Source organism: Rhinolophus sinicus, linkage group LG10, assembly GCF_036562045.2.
Source record: "Rhinolophus sinicus isolate RSC01 linkage group LG10, ASM3656204v1, whole genome shotgun sequence".
In the NCBI taxonomy this organism is placed as follows: Eukaryota; Metazoa; Chordata; class Mammalia; order Chiroptera; family Rhinolophidae; genus Rhinolophus; species Rhinolophus sinicus.
In genome coordinates this window covers 14,574,788-14,594,103 of record NC_133759.1, presented here as the reverse complement: position 1 = coordinate 14,594,103, position 19,316 = coordinate 14,574,788, and the positions used below count along the sequence as shown (strand labels likewise).

The following is a 19,316-nucleotide window of genomic DNA, read 5'->3' as shown; positions in this document are numbered from 1 at the left end:
ATAAGGAATATAGTCAGTAATACTGTAATAACTATGCTATCAGATGGGTGCTAGATTTGTTGGGGTGACAGATGGGAGGGGGTTGGGGGACGGTGAAAAAGGTGAAGGGATTAAGAAGTACAAATTGGTAGTTACAAAATAGTCACAGGGATGTAAAGTACAGCATAGGAAATCTAGTCAATAATATGGTAATAACTATGTATAATAGTGCCAGGTGGGTACTAGATAAGTCAGGGGATCACTTCTTAAATTATATAAATGTCTAACCACTATGTTGTACACTTGAAATTAATATAATACTGAATGTTGAGAGAGACAGAGACACAGAGAGAGAACTTCTAAAAAATAGACCAGGGCATCTCAGAAGTGAGAGTCCACGGCCTGGGAGGGCTGAGTGACCATGGGTGAAGCGGAAGAGGGGTTTCCAAGGCCTCAAGAGCTGGCCCACACCATGTGTTGGTTCCAGCTGCGGGGTTCTAGGTTAAATCTGCATTTCAGAACATGCTCTCCCACCCCTCACATACATAACTGTTGTTACCACTAGAAAGATAATTTATAGGAAATCATCTTAGTTCATGAGATTGGTTTCCATATTTTAAAAACAAAGGGCTAATTACTCTGAAGAAGGGAATAATTATTAGATGGAGGTTTTATTCACATTGAGTTAACTTTATTATCTAGTTTCAGGTCTAATTTTATTCTTATGTAGCCTTAATTCATTAGACTTTCCCCAATACTTGTTCTGTGTAAACACACTGAAAATACAATAATCATTTCCATAAAACCACTTTGATTCTGAGAGCAAAAGAGAATCATACTCGATGTAAAATGGTTACAGTCGATGTAAAAACTCTTGAACTGGGTACCTTTAAAGGTAATGCAAGTTCTTGAAAGCAAAAATTCTATATTCCAGATTATTTTTCCTTAGGAAGCAGAGAAAAGAAGAGGGGCAAGCTAAAAGGGGATAGTTGCCATGATTTGTTGTAAAGGCTCCTCTAACAAAATGAACGTATCAATAGCCAATTGTCAGCAAACAGGTGTGTTTAATAGACTCTTGAGGCAGACGTCCCACCTGCCTGCCCTGCACCTCCCCCCTCCCCCCCCCCATTGGGCTTGTCTGAGGTTTCATTCCACAAAGAAGCAGCAGATGAAATACTTTACAAGACACAGCACAGTTCATGTTGGAGACTAAGGACCCTACTCTTACTTTAAGAGCATCAGGCCTTGGGATTCCCCTGCCACATGCATAAAGCAAGTTTTATATACACTCCCCGTATCTTTTTCTAACATTTTCTTATATAAATTTAAATATTTTACAAAAAAAGGCTTTTTCCTCCAAACATATAAATTTGAGTGAAACGTATTATTCCCCGCCTGTGAATTGTTTCTTCACTAAAATATAAATGCTATCTGGTATCCAGGGTAAGTGTCTTTTGACCCCCAGGGATCACTGCATGAGCTGCACTGTGGAGAAGGCACTTGTGTTTTCCGAGGGCTCCAGCAAGCATCTCAGCGAGCGCTCCCAGAATCGCTGTCCTCCAGGACCTGGGCCACGGCCTCCGAGCCCCCGTCACTGAGACAGTGGGGGAAACACGGTGAGTCAACTTGATTCTAAAATTACAGAAATAATAAAAACAGCACAGACCAGTTCTTAGTCTAGAATCAAACTACCAACAAAACCCAAAGTGTTCATCCATGAAGATTCAAACCTGTTTCATTCTCTCATAAATTATAAAACACAAAGGTGGCGATATTAATGACAAAACTCAAAACAGTACTGAAAGGGGTTTGCATCAATGGACAAAAAGTCAGTCGCCGGGAGCAGCACCCAGGTAGGAGGGGGCGGGGCCTCCCTATTGCTGGGCCAGAAGTGCTGTCCTATTGGCCTTCATCTTCTCCAGTCGCTTGGCTAGGTGGCTGTTGGTCATCTCCATCTCCTCAATCTTGTCCTGTGCTGTTCGTAACTGGAGACAGGAAGAACTCGGTCATTTCACATGGTCAGAAACAAAACCCAGTGCTACTTTATTCTCAGCTTGCTGGGAAATGGAAGCAGTGCTCACGGTGATGGCCTTGTACAGAACCCACAGCCTCCTTTTCTGTCAGTCAGCCAGTGATGCTGAGCATCATCGCAGGCAGGACACACAGAAGGGGGAGAAATGGGCCTGAGCTCAAACAGAACTACACACTGTCCTTTTCCTTACTCTCTAACTGACCCAAACATCAAAGCAAATGGAAATCAACGTACAGGTTAAAAACAGCAGAGAAGAGTAAGTGACTCCAGTGCTGTTTCCTTAAGATTGGACCGAGGATTCAATTCCTTATGAGGCAAATCATTTCTTTCCAAAGGATTTTTGTCTTTTTAGGAATGTATTCCAGGAAGCATATAAAAACAAGTACCTCTCGTTGTAGCTTCCTCTTTTCTGCTTTCAGTTCGTCTTCCACTTTCTCAGCATTCTCAGCAGCAGTTTTGTATCTCAGCACCTGTCCCTCAAGCCGGCTAATCTGTAAATATGCGAACACAGGCCTCTGCTATTGGACGCTGGGAGCCACCACTTTTTTTGCAGCCAAGATGGAAGTACAATGTCATTAAAATTCCAAGTCATCTAACACTAACAAGTCCCCCTAGGGTGAGTCATAGGTCCTCTCAGAACCCTACTGCTATTTATAAATCCAGAAATGCCCCCAAAGGATTACAGCTGTAGTCGTTAGAGGGCCAATTTCCCATGTTAACTTTCATGATGACCATATTGTTTAAGTGCCAAAGTAACATCGCAAGAGCAGACTCGCTGAATGGAAAAGTTTTTAGACGAAATGGACAATAAGGCATCCTGTTATGAACTACAATCTTGAATTCTCATGAAATACCCACAAAAAATAGAATTGTAGCTATAGTTTTCTACATTTTTGCAGAAAACAGAAGGCTGAGTGACCTGCCAGGTATTTTCACTGGCTTTTCCGCTTTAATCCAACTGTAAAGGCAGCACAAAGAAGCCCAGGCACTCATGGGGTTAGCCACTTGGATGCAGGAAGCAGATGTGTTTTACGGGAATTTAAATCACTTGGTACCATACAGGAGTACTCACAGTTTGCTCCATGGTGGTTACATCCTGTTCTGCTTTTGAAAGCTTAAACTTGTATTCACTAATTTGTCTGTTGGCATCTCCTAGAACGGAACAGAATAACGAATCACCTCTCAGAGGTGAAGGTGTGATCCATCAGGCAATGACGCCCTCTGGAGCACAGGAGAGGATGGTGCAGTCTAAAGACACGACACATGCACACAGGGCAACCACAGCATCTCAGCAGCCCGTGCTCTGGAACTGTGGCTACAATGAGAAGTCCTAGCACCTGTGTTGCAGCAGCACTTGGATCAGGAGTTAGAAGAAAATTCACTCTTCAGCCCATGGTGTGTGTAGGTAGAGTGGCCCCTGCCAGCCTGACCTGCTGCCGTGGCCCAGGAAGCCTCCGCGCCCATGGGACCGGGCCCTCTGGTTTCCCTGACCCCAGCCCCGTACCTTCCCGCTCCCAGTGCTGCTCTTTCATAGCTCACGTGCCCCTTTCTCCCTGCTCATGTAAGTCTCAACCACCCTCCAAAGCTATGCTTACTGTTCACCTTCATGAGTCTCCTTAGATAACTATAACTTCTCCTTCCCTCGTTGCATTTTATTTGCTCTTTTGTAACATTTATTGTGCTTTCTTAACGCTATATATGTATGTAAGGAGAGGGGCCCTGTCTTTGCTCTCTTGAATCTACCTCTGTATCCAGCCAAGTGCGTTGCATAGTGTACGTTAATAAATATTTGCTGAAATAAATGCTTTTCAATAACATGTCATAATGTGGTATGGGAAGAGCCATAAATCAGTAGCTACACATTTGACCTAAGAAGCAAATCATTTAATATGAGAAGTTTAGAAATGACGGGGGAGAAATAAATTCCCCTCAGCCAGCCAAATCTAACAAAAATCATTCTCTGAAATGATTACAGGGTGGGAATGATAAGGCTGACAGGAGATAAACCAAATATAACCTACTCAACTTAAGAACTTCTCTGCTGTTCCACATAATTAAACTTATAACTACCTATATAATCTTCAATGCAAGAGACTGTTCTAACTGGACAGTTACTGTCACTCTAAAAGTGATAGGGTTATAAAACCCTCTCCCCAAATGTCACCTCTGGGAGTCAAAGAGAGCAACCCCTACTCCTAGGCTCTAAACAGAAGCTTCAGGAGCTTATGTTTTAATTCTTTATCCCAGCAACTTAGGGAAATGTGCTGCTTCTTTCTCACTCTCCAAACCACTCATTCCTTCCTGTTTTCAAACCTGTTAAGTCCTTCGTCTCAGCCATTTCATGCATGTTTTGAAGCTCCATCCAAAACACCATGCCTACCAGCCACGGTGGTGTGCACGGGAGCTGCCCGCTTTTGTCTTTACCAGCCAGGCCAGCCATCCGTGGTCCCACCCAGTGCACCTGCGTGTACAGCTCCAGGGGCGCTTCTCCCTACTTTCCGCGAATGCCAGCTCTGTAACGCCTGCCTGTACTAGGAAGCGGTCACACACAAATGCATGCCCATTCCTCCTCAATGATTCCTTCTGATTTTGCTGCATTAGGCCAGTCTCTTTCAAGTCTATCCCCTGCTCCCTCTCTAGGACTCGACAGCCACTGTACTGGTTCAGCTCATCTACGGCCTCCTAACTCGTCAGCCTGCCTCTTGCCATGCCTGTCTTCATCTACCCTCCAGGCCAAAATGATATTTCCAGAACAAAATATTCACCAGGAAGTATCACAAGGGCCCTGATATCCAATAAAAGAAATGACACTAACCTCAAAAACTGGTATTAATAGCATTCATAAGCGTTAATCCCAGAAGTCTTTTCTGTTTAGCCTAACTTAGGATATTTAGATGAAAAGGGACATAGAATAATCAATGTTTTAAAATAAGTTATCAGAAAAGCCACTATTCAAATTGGAAAAATAAAAGTCTCCCCATCCATGATTATACAGTATCTGACTAAATATGAATGGCTTCTGAACTCTCCTTACCATGGGAATTATTGTGAACGCAGTAGGCATTATAAAATAATGAGGGGTCAAAATTAGAAAGGGAGAGAAACTGGAATAATTTAGGTAAACTGAATAGGCTTATTTCATGGCCCTGTTTTAAATTCCATCAAATAAAAATTAATTTGAGTTAACAAGAAAACTTCTGAGAAAATTCTGAAACTACTCAACATTAGTATGAGTTAGTTCCAACTATATTCCTCCAATTGTTCCAAGATAAATTCCCCAAAAACATTGTAATTAAGAAATGTGCTGTATGGGAGCTTAAAGTTGACACGGGTATGGAAGAGGACAGTGTCAGGATGTCACTATTTGCAAAATGTTCTAAAAATCACTTTGCCTAGAAGCGGGAAGAGTGCTCTCATTATCCTCTGAAGCACACAGGTTAGCAGAAGCTTCTATTCGGTTCCATTCCTGACCAGTACTGCTCTTCTGGACGAACAGGACTAACCAATCTTTGTAACACAGCTTTTCTTGAGAAATGTGAATTACAAGACGCTAGCAGCCCGCTTACAATCTCGCTCCTGGGACACAGCCTACACACAGACGGGGACTGGCCTGTCCCCTCCCAGTACCTACTCTGCATTTCGATGAACTGTAAATCTGAGCCGTTCTGCAGCCCTGCCAGGTCACCCGCTGTGCCGTCATTCCTCGAGAATGTCTGCCGTTCTTCCTCTAACTGCAGCTTCAGTTTTCTAATCTGGAGTAGAAACAATGGCTCATCAGCAAGATGCAGCCTCTCAAAGGAAGCTGGGCCCAACGGCCTCATCCTAGAACCAGGCAGACCCTCATCAGCCACACAGATCACTCACTCAGACGCTGTTGTCTGGACTGCGCACTAGGGTCGACACCCTGTTAAAGGTGCTACAGACAAGCTGGGAGCAAATCGCTAAGGGAGTGAGCTCAGGACCAGGTGTCCCGATAAAAATAGCTCTATTCTATGATATGTGTAGGTTTTTTAGAACCTCACTTTTCAGTATTTTATGTTACTTTTATTAAAAATGGAAATACTATGGGCAGTTAGATGTTCTGGGTTTTGTTTTGTTTTTAGAGTTAGGTTAAATATTCTTATTTGGAAAATTTTCTGCATACAGAAATAACTGGAAATACATTTCTGAGTTTGGCTACGTAGTCTACCTTATTTTACCCAAAATAAAAGATGTTCATAGTAGCTTATTCACAATAGCCAAAACTAAAAACTATCCAAATATCCATCAACAGGAGGATAAACAAATGGTGGCACATCTATACAATGGAATTACTGCACAGTATGAAAAGGGAAAGCACTAATGACACATGCAACAACATGGCTGAATCTCAAAATAGGTATTCTGTGTGAAAGATGTATTCCAATTATAGAAAATTCCAGAAAATGCACTCATCTACAGTGACAGAAAGCAGACCACTGGTTGCTTAGAGAGGGAGAGAGAGAGAGAAGCACAGGAAGGGTTACAAAGGGACAGAGACTTTGGGGAGTTACAAATATTTTTACCACCATGACTGTGGTGATCATTTCACAGGTGTTATGAGTTGAACTGTGCCTCGCCCCCCAAATTCATATGTCAAAGTTCTAACCCTAGTACCTCAGAGTGTGACCACATTTGGAAAAAGAGTCATTGCAGATGCAATTAGTTAAGTTGAGATGAGGTCATACTGGAATAGGGTGGACCCCCATCCAGTATGACTGGTGTCCTTGTAAAAAGAATGCCAGGTGAAGAGAGACACACTGAGGTAGGATGATGTGAAGACACAGAGAATGCGCTCTACAAGCCAAGGAATGCCAAGGAATGCCCGCAAACCACCAGCAGCATGGAACACAGTCCCCTTACAGGCCTCAGGAGAAACCAACACTGCTAGGGCCTTGATCTTGGGCCTCCAGCCTCCAGACCTGCGAGACGGCACATTTCTGTTGTTCTAAGCCCCCTGTTTATGGAACTCTGTTATGGCAGCCCTGGAAAACTAACAGAGTTATGCACGTCTATGCACTTCAAGTATGTGCAGCTTATTCTGCAGCAAAATAAAGAATCTAAATAAAATTAACAGGGATTCTGGGTTGGGAAATAACAAGGCCCAGTGGAGACAGGAATGCCACATGTGGAAAACAAGGAATTAGGTGAACAGGAATGTACTGAACGCTGAGGTCTCTAGTCTACCCGCAGGTCCCAGAGTGCAGACAGCTAGGCTTGTACCCTCAGGCAGAAGATGGAAGGATATTTTTAGAACTCCCTGACTCGCCTAAAATAAAAGACCAACATTCCCACATTGAGGTTCCCATCAAAACACCCAGCCACATCAATCTTTACAGAAACTTGGACAAGCCCCCCCCACCATGCGCTCAGAGCTGCCTATCCGCTTTTTAGTACCTCACGCTTACACTGAAGACCAAATAAACGTACATAAAAGAACGTCTGGAAGGCAACAAACCATAGACAGAAGAAAACACCAGGAACCAAACCATCAGCCTATCATTATCCTCCAAGATATGTGAAAATATCTGCATCTTTGGAATGACTGCAGAAATAGAAAAATCAATACGAGTATTAGAAGATAACGTTAAGAAAACCTTTCAAAAGTAGAGCAAAAGAGCTGGAAGAACGAGAGATAAACAGTTTAAGTGAGAGCATCAGTGGCAGCGGTCTCATGTCCCCCTCCCTCCCCGATGCCTACAACTCGTACCATCAGAGCAACAAGCACAGTGCACACCAAGTCTACCCCACCGCACACCAGCCACACACAAGGAGCTGCCTCTGGGGCCAAGAGCACGCCCCCTGAGGGTCCTTCATCCTTCAGCAAGGTTCAAGGGCGAGTCTGCACGCTCAGAGTTCTCGGGGGCTCCTCCATCTGTGTCCTCAACTCCATCAACAGGGGTCAAGGGGAAGACTCAGCACTAGGACTGAACCTACGCTTCCCAGACACCTCTGCGCTTTGAACACACAGGGGGTCGCCATTACTATCTGCCTTGAGTGAATCAGGACTAATCTCATTATCTCTGTCATTCCTGTTTATGTCCTTTTCAAAAAGGGCCATCCTCCTTCTCCTGTGCTCCTTCCCGAAAGGCTTTGTACAACTGTCTTTCCTCCTAACCGTTCCTGAAACCCCTCCCCTGTGCCATCTGGATTACCATTCCATCATCGGCAAAAGCCCCTCATCCTCGGGCTCTTCTCTGAGCACTCTCTGTACCTTAGTGCTCTCACAGAACCCTGCCTCCTCTGCAGCCTTCCAAGGTGCTAGCTGTTTCTTTCTCCCACGAGCCTCCTACCACTGAGCCTGAAAATGGAATAGGTGTCCTCTTGCTTTCCTTGCTGTTGCCAAACTATTCCTCCTCTGTCCTCCCTAAAATTCCCCATTCCTAATCTCATCTCTTCAAGTTATGTATACTAACCACCCCCATCATCCCACTCTTCCTTCACCATTTTAGCTCCTGACTCGCACTCCCTCAAGACTATTTCTGTCTTAATTCTTGGCAATTTCAAAAAACATCTGAGTAGAGGATTTCTCCTACAACTGATGGCTCAGTTCCTGAAACGCCTCCTCTCCAAGGATCTCGCCGTCTATCCGTCCCTGCCCTCAGCCACTCAATCCACAGTCATGTACTGTATCTCATCATTAGATCACTACAATTTCTTCATAATTCTGATCCACATATTTTCTCTTCTAATCACTATTCCTGGTCTTTCCAGCTTATTCTCTCTGGACCCTAACTCCAAAAATCCTTCAATCCCACTGGCACCTGTAACCCATTGCTCCCATCTTCTTTCCACTGTGCCTTGATGTCTTCCCAGATATCCTCTCTAACCTCCTTACCTGGTTTAGTCTCTAGGTCCACCATCACTCATGCACACACCCTTATCTCCTCTGCCGTATTACACTCTCCTGGTTAAAGCCTGAACCAGTGCAGCTAAATGAGGCTAGAGAAACACAATAAGCGCATTCATACAAACCTCTAACGTACGCTACAACTGACTTATTAATTATGTTAGTTGTTTATTGTCTGGTCTCCTCCCCCTAGACTGTAAGGTCTACTAGGGCAGGGACTTTTTTAAAAAATTGATTTGTTCACTGAAATATCCCAAATGCGTAGCATGGTGCCTGTTAAATAGTGGAATCTCAGTCAACATTTGAATGACTACATAGGAGTTTCCGAAAGAGATACAGAATATGGGAAGAGAGACAATCATTCAAGAAATGTTCCCACAATTGAAGGACAGGGATTCCTAGAATTGACAGGGGCCCATACAATGTGTGAAAACTGCAAACCGTAACACCATGAAATTTCAGAACTCTAGGGAGAAAGAGTATGATACAAGGTTCCAGAGAGAGAAATCCAAAATCAAAATGTCCTTGAAATTCTCAACAGCCATACGGGAAGCCAAAATACAATGAAGCAATTTCTTTAAAAAAGAAGATGAAGGAAAACAATTGTAACACAAAATTCTATATCCAAACTGTTAAATCAAGTAAGAGGGTAATATGAAGACATTTTCAGACCTCCAAAGTTAAGAAAACTTTACAGCCCACATACCCTTTTCTCAGGAAGTTACTGGAGAATGTACCAAAATAAGAGAATGAATAAAAAAGCAGGAAGGCATAAGACACTACAAAAAGGGAAGCCAGGCTAAACCACAGGCAGAGGAAACCCAGGGTGGACGTGTGTCTGTACTGAGGGAGTTTAGAACGGGATGAGTCAGAGGCTCCAAGAATCCAAAGGATGGAACAGAGAAGACTTGCTGCATTGGAAAACATGAAGAGTGGACTTAAACTACTGTTGGAAAGTCTGCAGCTAAATTAGTAACAAACACAAAAGCAAGCAAATGAAAACAAAAACCACAATATTAACTTTTAGGGGAAATAAAGAGTTTTGAAAGATGAAAGGCAAGCCTAGCACACCACAGGGCTCCACTGCGAGCAGTGTTTACAGAGTCCGCGCAACATAAACAGACTGGAATGACTGGTCCTGTATTAGGAGGATGTGGGGATGGGAAGTAATGTCTGTGGTAGGGACGGGGATGAAAGGAAGCTAAATGCTCTTCTTCCACAGGAAGAGGTCATCAGAGAATGTCTAAAACAGATCAAGAAACAACATGACCATGTTATAAACAAACACGTAAGGACAATGCACACCAGAGGAATCAGCTAAAAGAACCAAGCAGGAATAGTCAGGGGCAAGGGTGAAGGGGCAGGGCAGGGCACTTCCGTCTTCATAACAAGCTTTGTAGAACTATTTGACCCTCAAACTACGTGTCCTGTACATTTTTTTTTAAAGAATAGGAAACAAAGAGGCAAAATATGAATTATCTTTTTATCCTTCTAATCTTATCTGAGTACTGATATTTGAAATAGCACATTTCTTTCTAGTGAACATTAGTTTGCTAATAACAGTTTACCATGGGATTTAGTAAGTTAATTAACATTACTTTCCAAGCAGAAAGCCTTACCTGTGACAGTAGCTCTTCCTTTTCTCCAGCAAGTTTTCGTAGCCTTACATCTAAAACAAATAAAAAAAGCTGCAAACTAAATTTATAACCATGTAGTATATAAACAACTTAAAATAATTCTTCAAATTCAAAAACAATTAACATTATCTGATAAACAACAAACGGCTCCGAATATCAAAAGACATGAAAGGCTTTCATGGTATTAAGAAAAAGTACTTAATTATTCAACACATATTTCCACACAACTGATACTTATCAGGGCACTAAACAGATCTGCTCCCACGAGCAGTGATTTTCCATTTGAAGACACACTGAAGTACAAAGATCATTTCCTTGTTTCAAAACTTTGCAAGCTTTCATTAGTAGACGGACAACTCAAATGCCAAGGGTGCTCCCACAGGCTTCCCTACACCCTTAGCAGGAGAAAACAAAATATGGGACAGGGGTTAAGAGTGGGACTGAGAGGGGAAGCTGGAACAAAGAAAACGGGAATGCGGTGCTGGAAGAGGCGAAGGCCCACAAAAGCTAGTGGGCGAGGGAAGAGGGACAACTCCAAACTGGGGGCCGTTCAGAGCTTATCTGAGGTTTGGTAGCAGGATCACGAGGGCTGGCCCCTGGGCTGGGGTGACGGCTGCTTGTTCCCAAGCACCCATGAAAATAGTCCCCTGGGGCTGAGTGGATACCCGTACATGAGTAAAAGCAGCAGCTGACACCTGGCCAGCACCCCCCACAACCACCCAGCATCACGGCTAACTTTAAGTTCTGATTTCTTCAGTACCTTTCAAACAAGCAGAGGAAACACTCTGAGCTGCCTGCCGTGGCCATATCCTAGTCCATTCTCTAGGCAGTTCTCACTTACCTAACTAGCATCCTCTGCTCTACCAAAGTGCCCTACAATTACATTTCTGGAATTCTGTATGTTAGAGACTGTGCTTACTAACTTTCTAGAAGTTTTTTGGCTTCCCTACTTTTACACCATATCGTACTCCCCGAGGAAACTTACATACATATGAAAACAGGATGAAAAAGAAAAAAAAGATAGTTTTTTAATAAATAAAAGTGAGCTGATGATACAGGACCTATCTGTGCCATGTGCTTCCTCTAGAGTAGGATTCTTAGTAACGGCAATGGATGGGTGTCTGTGTGGTTTCCTGAGAGAAGTGTCATTAGAGTCTCAAAGAGTTAAATTTAAGAGGCTTAGTCTTTAAGAGACTCAGAAGCCCTGCTCTAGAAATAACACTCCTCTGATATCTGTCTTCTTTGAAATCTGCTTCTTGCCTTAAGAAATGAGGTGGCAAAGAGCTACTGGGATAAGTAGCAGAACGTAAAACCAGATGCTCCAGGAAGAAAACATTCTGGGGAAAGTCGCCTACCAGCCGACTGGCTCCCTGGGGAGGGTACGCTGGATTATATCTTCACAGAAGGTTTGTGTTTAAGTGAAAAAGCAATGTGTGTACACCCACAGCACTTCCACCCAGGGGCCTTACAATGACCCAAATGCTGGTTTCCAAGGTCAAGGATGTCTGAAGACAATGTGCCCAGATTTCTTCCTGTTAAGGATCTATCATCAACAAGACAAATAATAACAAATGTTGGAGAGGCTGTGGAGAAAAAGGAACCCTCATACACTGTTGGTGGGAATGCAGACTGGTGCAGCCGTTATGGAAGGCAGTGTGGAGGTTCCTCAAAGAATTACGAATAGAATTGCCATATGACCCAGCAATCCCTCTCCTGGGTATCTACCCAAAAAATCTGAAAACATTTAGAGATAAAGACACGTGTGCTCCAATGTTCATTGCAGCTTTGTTTGACATGGAAACAACCAAAATGTCCTTCGATAGATGAATGGATAAAGAAGTTGTGGTGTATATATACACAATGGAATACTATTCGGCAGTAAGAAAAGATGATATAGGAACATTTGTGACAACATGGATGGATCTTGAGAGAGTAATGATGAGCGAAACAAGTCAGACAGAAAAAGCAGAGAACCATGTGATTTCACTGATATGTGGTATATAAACCAAAAACAACAAAAGAACAAGACAAACAAATGAGAAACAGAAACTCATAGACACAGACAACAGTTTAGTGGTTGCCAGGAAGGAGAACTGACTCTGGGTGGTGAACACACAATGGGATTTATAGATGATGTAATACAGAATTGTGCACCTGAAATCTATGTAATTTTACTAACAATTGTCACCCCAATAAATTTAATAAAATAAAATTAAAAAAAAAAAAGGATCTAGATGTGGCTCAGACAGCCCTTGTGTGTTTTCCAAGATGGGATATGAAGAAGCGGGAAGTCTAACAGGATAACACTGACCCAAGTCAACACAACAGTCATTGTCTTCTTACCTAGTGGACCTTCTCCCGCTGACTCCAAGACCTGAGCAGCTTCCTGAGACACCACAGTGATGGCTCCAACCACTGGTTCATGATTCACATCACCATTGGGCATGCCATCAGGGATTATCACTAAGCCGTGTTTCTGTGGGGAAGGAAAACATTCACCGTCACAAAAGAGGGCCCTCCAGCAGCAGTACACACTCTGAGGTGACCTGCGACAATGCACGTTTGCCACAGGTAAATCCTGGTTAGAACTAGTTACATGGAATACAGCTCTGCAGAAGAACTGACTTAACCCTACCAAATCTGGACTGCAGAATGACCACTGTGGCTTGTCTTCAGGCTAGGAAAGGTACGAGGAGGAATGGAAGAATGGAGCATGGGGGCACAGGAGCTTCTTGCGGAGGCTAACATACCTCTCCTGTCTTCACCGTCTCCTTCAGGTCGGCCAGCTCCTCTCTGAGCGTATCCCGCTCATTCCTAAGGCAGGCAATGTATTCTTTCTGTTTTTCTAGGGCCTGGTTTTAGACAAGGGAGCAAAGGAAAGAATGGCACAGAAAAAAGAGCAAGTGAAAGGGAGCAGAGCAGCATCTAATTCAAATATACAAAGATAAAGGCATAAAAGACAACGCAGCATTAAAAGCTTGGAAACAAGCAGTTAGATAAGGGAGGAAATACAAAGTTATGTGGATACACATCTCCAGAAGAGAGTTTTAATAGAAAATGGTTAATCGTGCATAAGTTCGACATAACATGCTTATATCACATCAGGCAGGAAAACAAATCTTTCTTTTCCAGTCAATGAAAAAAAAGAAAAAACAGGAAAGGGAAGATGAAGATAGCAGTTATATTAAAATAAAGTTGACCTTACTGACCTCCTTATTATATTTTCATTCAGTGACCCAACCAAACAAATCCCACATCTCATGTTTAACTAAAATAGTTTATTTAAGAATATACTTGACTTTTTTTGAAAAAGAAAATAAGTTCTGGAAGAAAAATGACCACTATACACAAGGTATTTTTAATTAAATATAAGCTGTTGTGATTTTCTCCAAGTAGTGCAGCAAAATATTCCTCAAATACTGCTTAATTAAAAAGACCCAATTTCTAAAGGCTTCTCAAGGACCTGTTAATTTAGTTAAATACAATTAAGAGTAATTTGGTCTTCTGATTTACCTTCAAAATGTGAAAAACAAAAATGACACACGGATGAAATAAATACAGCCCACCTATGGAGGAGAGTAGAATATGGGTTTGAATCTCCTTTTGAGTCCTGGCACATATTAACTTATCTATGCCTCGGTTTCCTCATCCTGAAAAACAGGAGGGGTAACAGCAAGCACTTGCCCTGTGGGTACAGGCTTAAAGGAGTCCTCGGTGTAAATGGAAGGGAAGGCTCCCTTTATAACGCCTGGAGGAAAGGCTCAGGAGAAGCCAGCGATGTTTCCCTGTGCTTTCCCTGCCATTGCCTGAGCCTCCTAACTGTCAGAGCTGAGGACCTTGCAGAAGCAGGAACGCATTTTGGTTATCAGTGGCTAAGCAGATCTACTCTATGTGATAAAATAACCCAGACTTCAAAGCATACCCAAGTTATGCAGTCTGTGCAGGGACCTGACAGCCAGGCTACCTGAAAAAGCCTTTCTCTACACATTTGTTCATATAGTTAATGTTTTCTGCCAGCATTCCTATTAATCCAAAAAGTTAAACTACAACACGTAACTCCCCTCTCAATTTGTTGGATTTAGAAGTGGGCCAACTGCTTAGTTACTGATCGCTGAGTAGTTGGACAATTTTTTAAACCATTCTAATCCTATTGTGCAACCAAACTGGGAATAAGTAAATAAGGGATGATAGCCACTACTGTTTGTGTAGCTCCAACCATATGGCAGGCACTGTTATACATACATGTAGTCAAGCCCTTATATATTTATATATATATAATTTCTCCCTTATACACCCTGCACTTATCCCCATTTCACAGATCAGAAAATTGAGGCTCTGAGACGTTATATTTTTTTGCCAAAGTCACAGTGAGTGGTAAAGGCAGAAAATGAATCCAGTTCTTTTTGGTTCTAAAGACCTTGCATACTTTTTCTATATCTCAGCCCTCTGAACGTCACAATTATGTGACTGTCATCCCAGATGTTGCTGGAAAAGTAGTCCATAGGGAAGTCCTATTCCTTACTTACCCAAACTGCAACGCCAATATCTAACTTCCTTTCAACAATTCACACCATATGACAAGTCTCGGGTCTCCCTGTGAATTAATAATTTGAGTTTCTAATATCATAAGGCATTACTCTAACCCTTTGAGCTGATGTTAACACTCCATTACTCCATTACATTACTAATAAATGTAACATTAGGACAACAAAGCACAAGCGATACTTTCCCATCTGTTGCCAGTGACTTTCCCATCTGCTGGGTTAGATATTTTTGGTTACTGGTATCTGCGTGCAGTTATGCCATGCATCACCACGTGTGACTTGGTCAGTGATCACGGTCACAACATGCTCTACATAAACAACACCACCGAATATAAAAGCTCTCTTAGGAACAGACCAATCTGAAACTAGGAATTCTAGCAAATGCTCATGTATGCCATTTGCTCCTCTTCCACATCTCACAGTAGTGGGTTTTATCTTTACTTTTGGACTTTTTAATTTCATCTCCCCATAATTATGGATGGGAAAATAAAATACATCCTGTAAGTTCTCTCATCTCACCACAAAGTTTGAAGACTACTGAAATACCTTATAATTGTACCAAATATATTCACGCTGGATCTGAAATCCTCTGTATTACCTGACCATATAACCACTACTCTAGTGTTTGCATTCAATTATAGCTCCTACAGGTTTTTTTTTTAAGGTTAAAAAGTACATGCTTGTGGAGATCTAAATAATCCTTGACCCTCAAATTCTAGGGTCAAGAAGCCTGAAAGATATATATATAACAGGCTGAACTTTGAGGTAACAGGTTAATTCTCCGTATAATCGTACAGGGGCACAAATATTTGTAGTTGGAATGAGTGTGAGTCTTATGCTGGGCTACATGGATATGTAAGTCCTCTGTATGTACCATGTTTCCCCGAAAATAAGACCTAGCCGGACCATCAGCTCTAATGCGTCTTTTAGAGCAAAAATTAATATAAGACCCGGTCTTATTTTACTATAAGACAGGGTATTATATTATATTATATTATGTTATATAAGACCCAGTCTTACAGTAAAATAATATAATGTAATGTAATACAATATAATATAATATAGTATAATACCGGGTCTTATTTTACTATAAGACAGAGTATTATATTATATTATATTATATTATATTATATTATATAAGATCCAGTCTTATATTATAGTAAAATAAAACCAGGTCTCATATTAATTTTTGCTCCAAAAGATGCATTAGAACTGATTGTCCGGCTAGGTCTTATTTTCGGGGAAACAGGGTACCACCAAATTCTACACTTAAAAATGGTAAATTTTATGTTATTTGTATTTTATCACAATTTTTAAAAAATTTTTTTAAAAGTCAAAGGATGGACAAACTACTGACACACGCAACAACTTGTTTGAATCAATCCTTAGGGACTTATGCTGTACAAACGTTTTATTTTAAATACGTATTTATATAACATTAACATGGCAAAATTACAGAAATGGAGAACAGCTGAGTGGTTGCCGGAGCTTGGAATAGGACAGGGAAGGTGCTAGACACAGCTATAAAAGGGCAACATGAAAGAGAGATCTCCTACGGTGATGAAAATGTTCTGTATCTTGACGGAATCAAGGTTACATCCTAATTGTGATATTGTATTATAGTTTTGCAAGATGTTACGCTTGAGGAAAACTAAATAAAGGACATATAGGATCTCTTTGTATTGTTTCTTATAGTTGCATGTGAATTTACAATTACCTCAAAATATTTTTTTAAGTTTAATTTTTTTAAAAAGCCAAAGGAACACATTGTTATATACCACATAGAAAGAAGGTACCCACTTATTTATTCAATCATTTCAAGAAAATTAAAAAGTTGATTTATAGACTAACTATCAGCACAGCTTTCAGGTAAGAAAAAAAATGTTTTATTTTACATAAGTATTTTATTGGACTGAGAGATTTGGGATTTTTCTATGGCTGGTCCAAAGTAGTCAGTTTAAAATACTAAGATAATTATACAAAACAAAAATCATGGACCTGCACATATGTGCTAAAAATATTATGTAAGGTCCTAAAAAAACACATTCTAGATAATGACCAGATTTTAACTAAACTATCAAATTACCTACTTTGTGCCATATATTTTTTTTACAATTCAATTCCCCAGGTGAAAATTTAAATGAAATCAGTAGTTCACAATTTTAAAACTCTAAACATAATTGTTAATTTATACTCCATAAGGCTCTTCTAGCTTTGAGTAGAATTTTACAAACTCAGCATTTAAGTATTAGAAACTCTAAAAGGTAGCTTTACTGCTTTGTAATTTTGGGTCTACCAAACTCTTATGAAGTGATTTTGTTTCCCATGTGTTTATTAATGAGAAGATAGGGTCCCTAGAGGTGTGAAAAGAAGTGGGTACTAGAACACCCCTAACAACGGAGGGTATGACTCAGAGGATTTCACACACAGGCAGGCATGTCTATCACAGGTGCTCTTGGGGATCTTGGCCATATTTTCCTACCCACCATACCTTTCTCACTATGTCCTTAGGCCTAGGGTTTCCTTCTGTCTGTTCCTCCACCTTAGTCCTTCCCTGACAAGGTAAGCCTCTGGCAGCTATGGCTGCACGGCACCCCCACTGCAGAAGCGAGAGCTTGTGCCATGAGATGGGGCTGTCACTCGAAGGCCACAGGGATGAACTGGTGGGAATTTTTCACCCTCCTGTGTACTTGGAAACTACCTGAAAGGCTTAGCGAAAAAGCACTGAGGGCTTTTTCCTTCTCTGGGCCCGCTCTGGGGAGTTATGGGGTTATAATTAGAGATGACGTCACAGTTTGGCAGCTCTGGTAAATCTTACATTCCTATCCACTTCCGTAATTAAATTGATTTTAATCTCTTCCTATTTTACTCACCAAGGATTTATGGAATGCTTATAACCTTTCCTCCACCCCTACTCCCTATCCTCTTGCTTCTTATCCAAATTATTGCAATGTAAGGATACCAAGTTAGCCACAGAGCTTGAATTAAATGCCTGTGGCTGCTTCTGGATAAGAATCACAGGGAAATAAAGGACAACTTCCTTACTAAGTTCCTACTTGTAGGTTTCACAAGCCCAGAGTTGGCTGGAAAGACTTTCTATACATAATATCACATTTTCCCACAGAAGTTTCTGTCTTCTGCTTATTCATATTTCACACTGTATAAATGCTTAACAACAATCAAAAGGACAGATCTTTAGGAATCTCTAAGTTAAATTATGTTGGTCTATTCCTCATCAATGAATGAGCTGAGGACCAAAGCCCAATTTCTCCCCATACCCTAATGCTTTTATCTTTCCAAAGAAGTGTCTCCTGGAGGTCAAACACCTCTTTTGACATGGTGTCTATTTTCTGCTGCATACGTTGATTGTCCTGCAGAGGAAGAAGGGAAGAGAAATAATAAAAGAGCAGAAAGAAAAAAAGGGAGGGAGTTTGAGGGAGGGAAACAGAACAAAAATAAAGCTGATAGCGAAAATGAACAGAAAAGGAACGTCTGTGATGAACAGGAAAAGCAAGAGCTGCTTGCTACAAGGAGAGATGGCACCCAGTGTCTTTGCGATATGAGTCTCACTGGCGTGGTGCTGTGACAGTAGGCAAGGAGACTGGGAGGAACTGCTCCAACCACAGTTATGTGGCAGCAAGCCAGCTCGGGTTTCTGTGTACATACAGCTCCACATGTATACTCTTCCTGTGATAACTGCCTGTTTTCCAAACATGGAAAAACGTACATTTCTAGGGAGGGAAATGGAGATTTGCTGATGAACAAAGGATCCTTATCATAGAAAACAAGCAATAGATTTTGAATTTTAGTTTTTTGTTTTTTTTTAAGTAGATCTAAAAAAATACAAACGTGACATATCTCTCAGCTTCACCGTTTTGAATTTCTTTAGCAGAATCTATGATAGCAGGAACATCATGAGTTACAAATGAATACTCACACATCAGTGTTTAGAAAAACTAGAATTTAGTATTTAGTAATTCTCAAACAACTCTACTGATTGCGCAATGATGCTCAATTTATATCCTCTTATGTTTAACAGATTTCCTACTTTCCCTAGTCAAACATCACTTATCTACTTTACCATGCATTTCTAAAGACCAAAAAGCATTATTTTATCATATTCAAGTTTTTTATACATAAACATGGATATTAACATCTAAGAGATGTTAATTGTAGTCATAAAAAATATCTAAAACTAATTTAATGTTTTCAAAGTTTGTATTTTCAGCCCCCTGGGCTTTAAAAGAAACTACAAT

At 41.2% G+C, this 19,316-nt stretch overlaps 1 protein-coding gene across 23 annotated transcripts in view; it reads right to left on the bottom strand.

Annotated features, from left to right (window-relative positions):
* Nucleotides 1–648: 648 nt before the first annotated feature.
* LRRFIP2 (LRR binding FLII interacting protein 2) overlaps nt 649–19,316 on the bottom strand; it is a 102,416-nt gene continuing 83,748 nt past the window's right edge. For 13 of the 23 annotated variants that reach the window (XM_019727639.2, XM_019727645.2, XM_019727642.2 and 10 more), the window contains 8 exons: nt 18,339–18,431; nt 13,267–13,368; nt 12,860–12,992; nt 10,499–10,548; nt 5,643–5,763; nt 3,084–3,163; nt 2,398–2,502; nt 649–1,964 (listed from right to left, as the gene is read on the bottom strand). In XM_019727639.2, coding sequence (XP_019583198.2) covers nt 1,854–1,964; nt 2,398–2,502; nt 3,084–3,163; nt 5,643–5,763; nt 10,499–10,548; nt 12,860–12,992; nt 13,267–13,368; nt 18,339–18,431 — 795 coding nt within the window. In that variant the 3' untranslated portion in view covers nt 649–1,853. The remainder of the gene's footprint in view (nt 1,965–2,397; nt 2,503–3,083; nt 3,164–5,642; nt 5,764–10,498; nt 10,549–12,859; nt 12,993–13,266; nt 13,369–18,338; nt 18,432–19,316) is intronic. The other 10 variants (XM_019727646.2, XM_074312628.1, XM_074312622.1 and 7 more) reach the window with 2 other exon arrangements.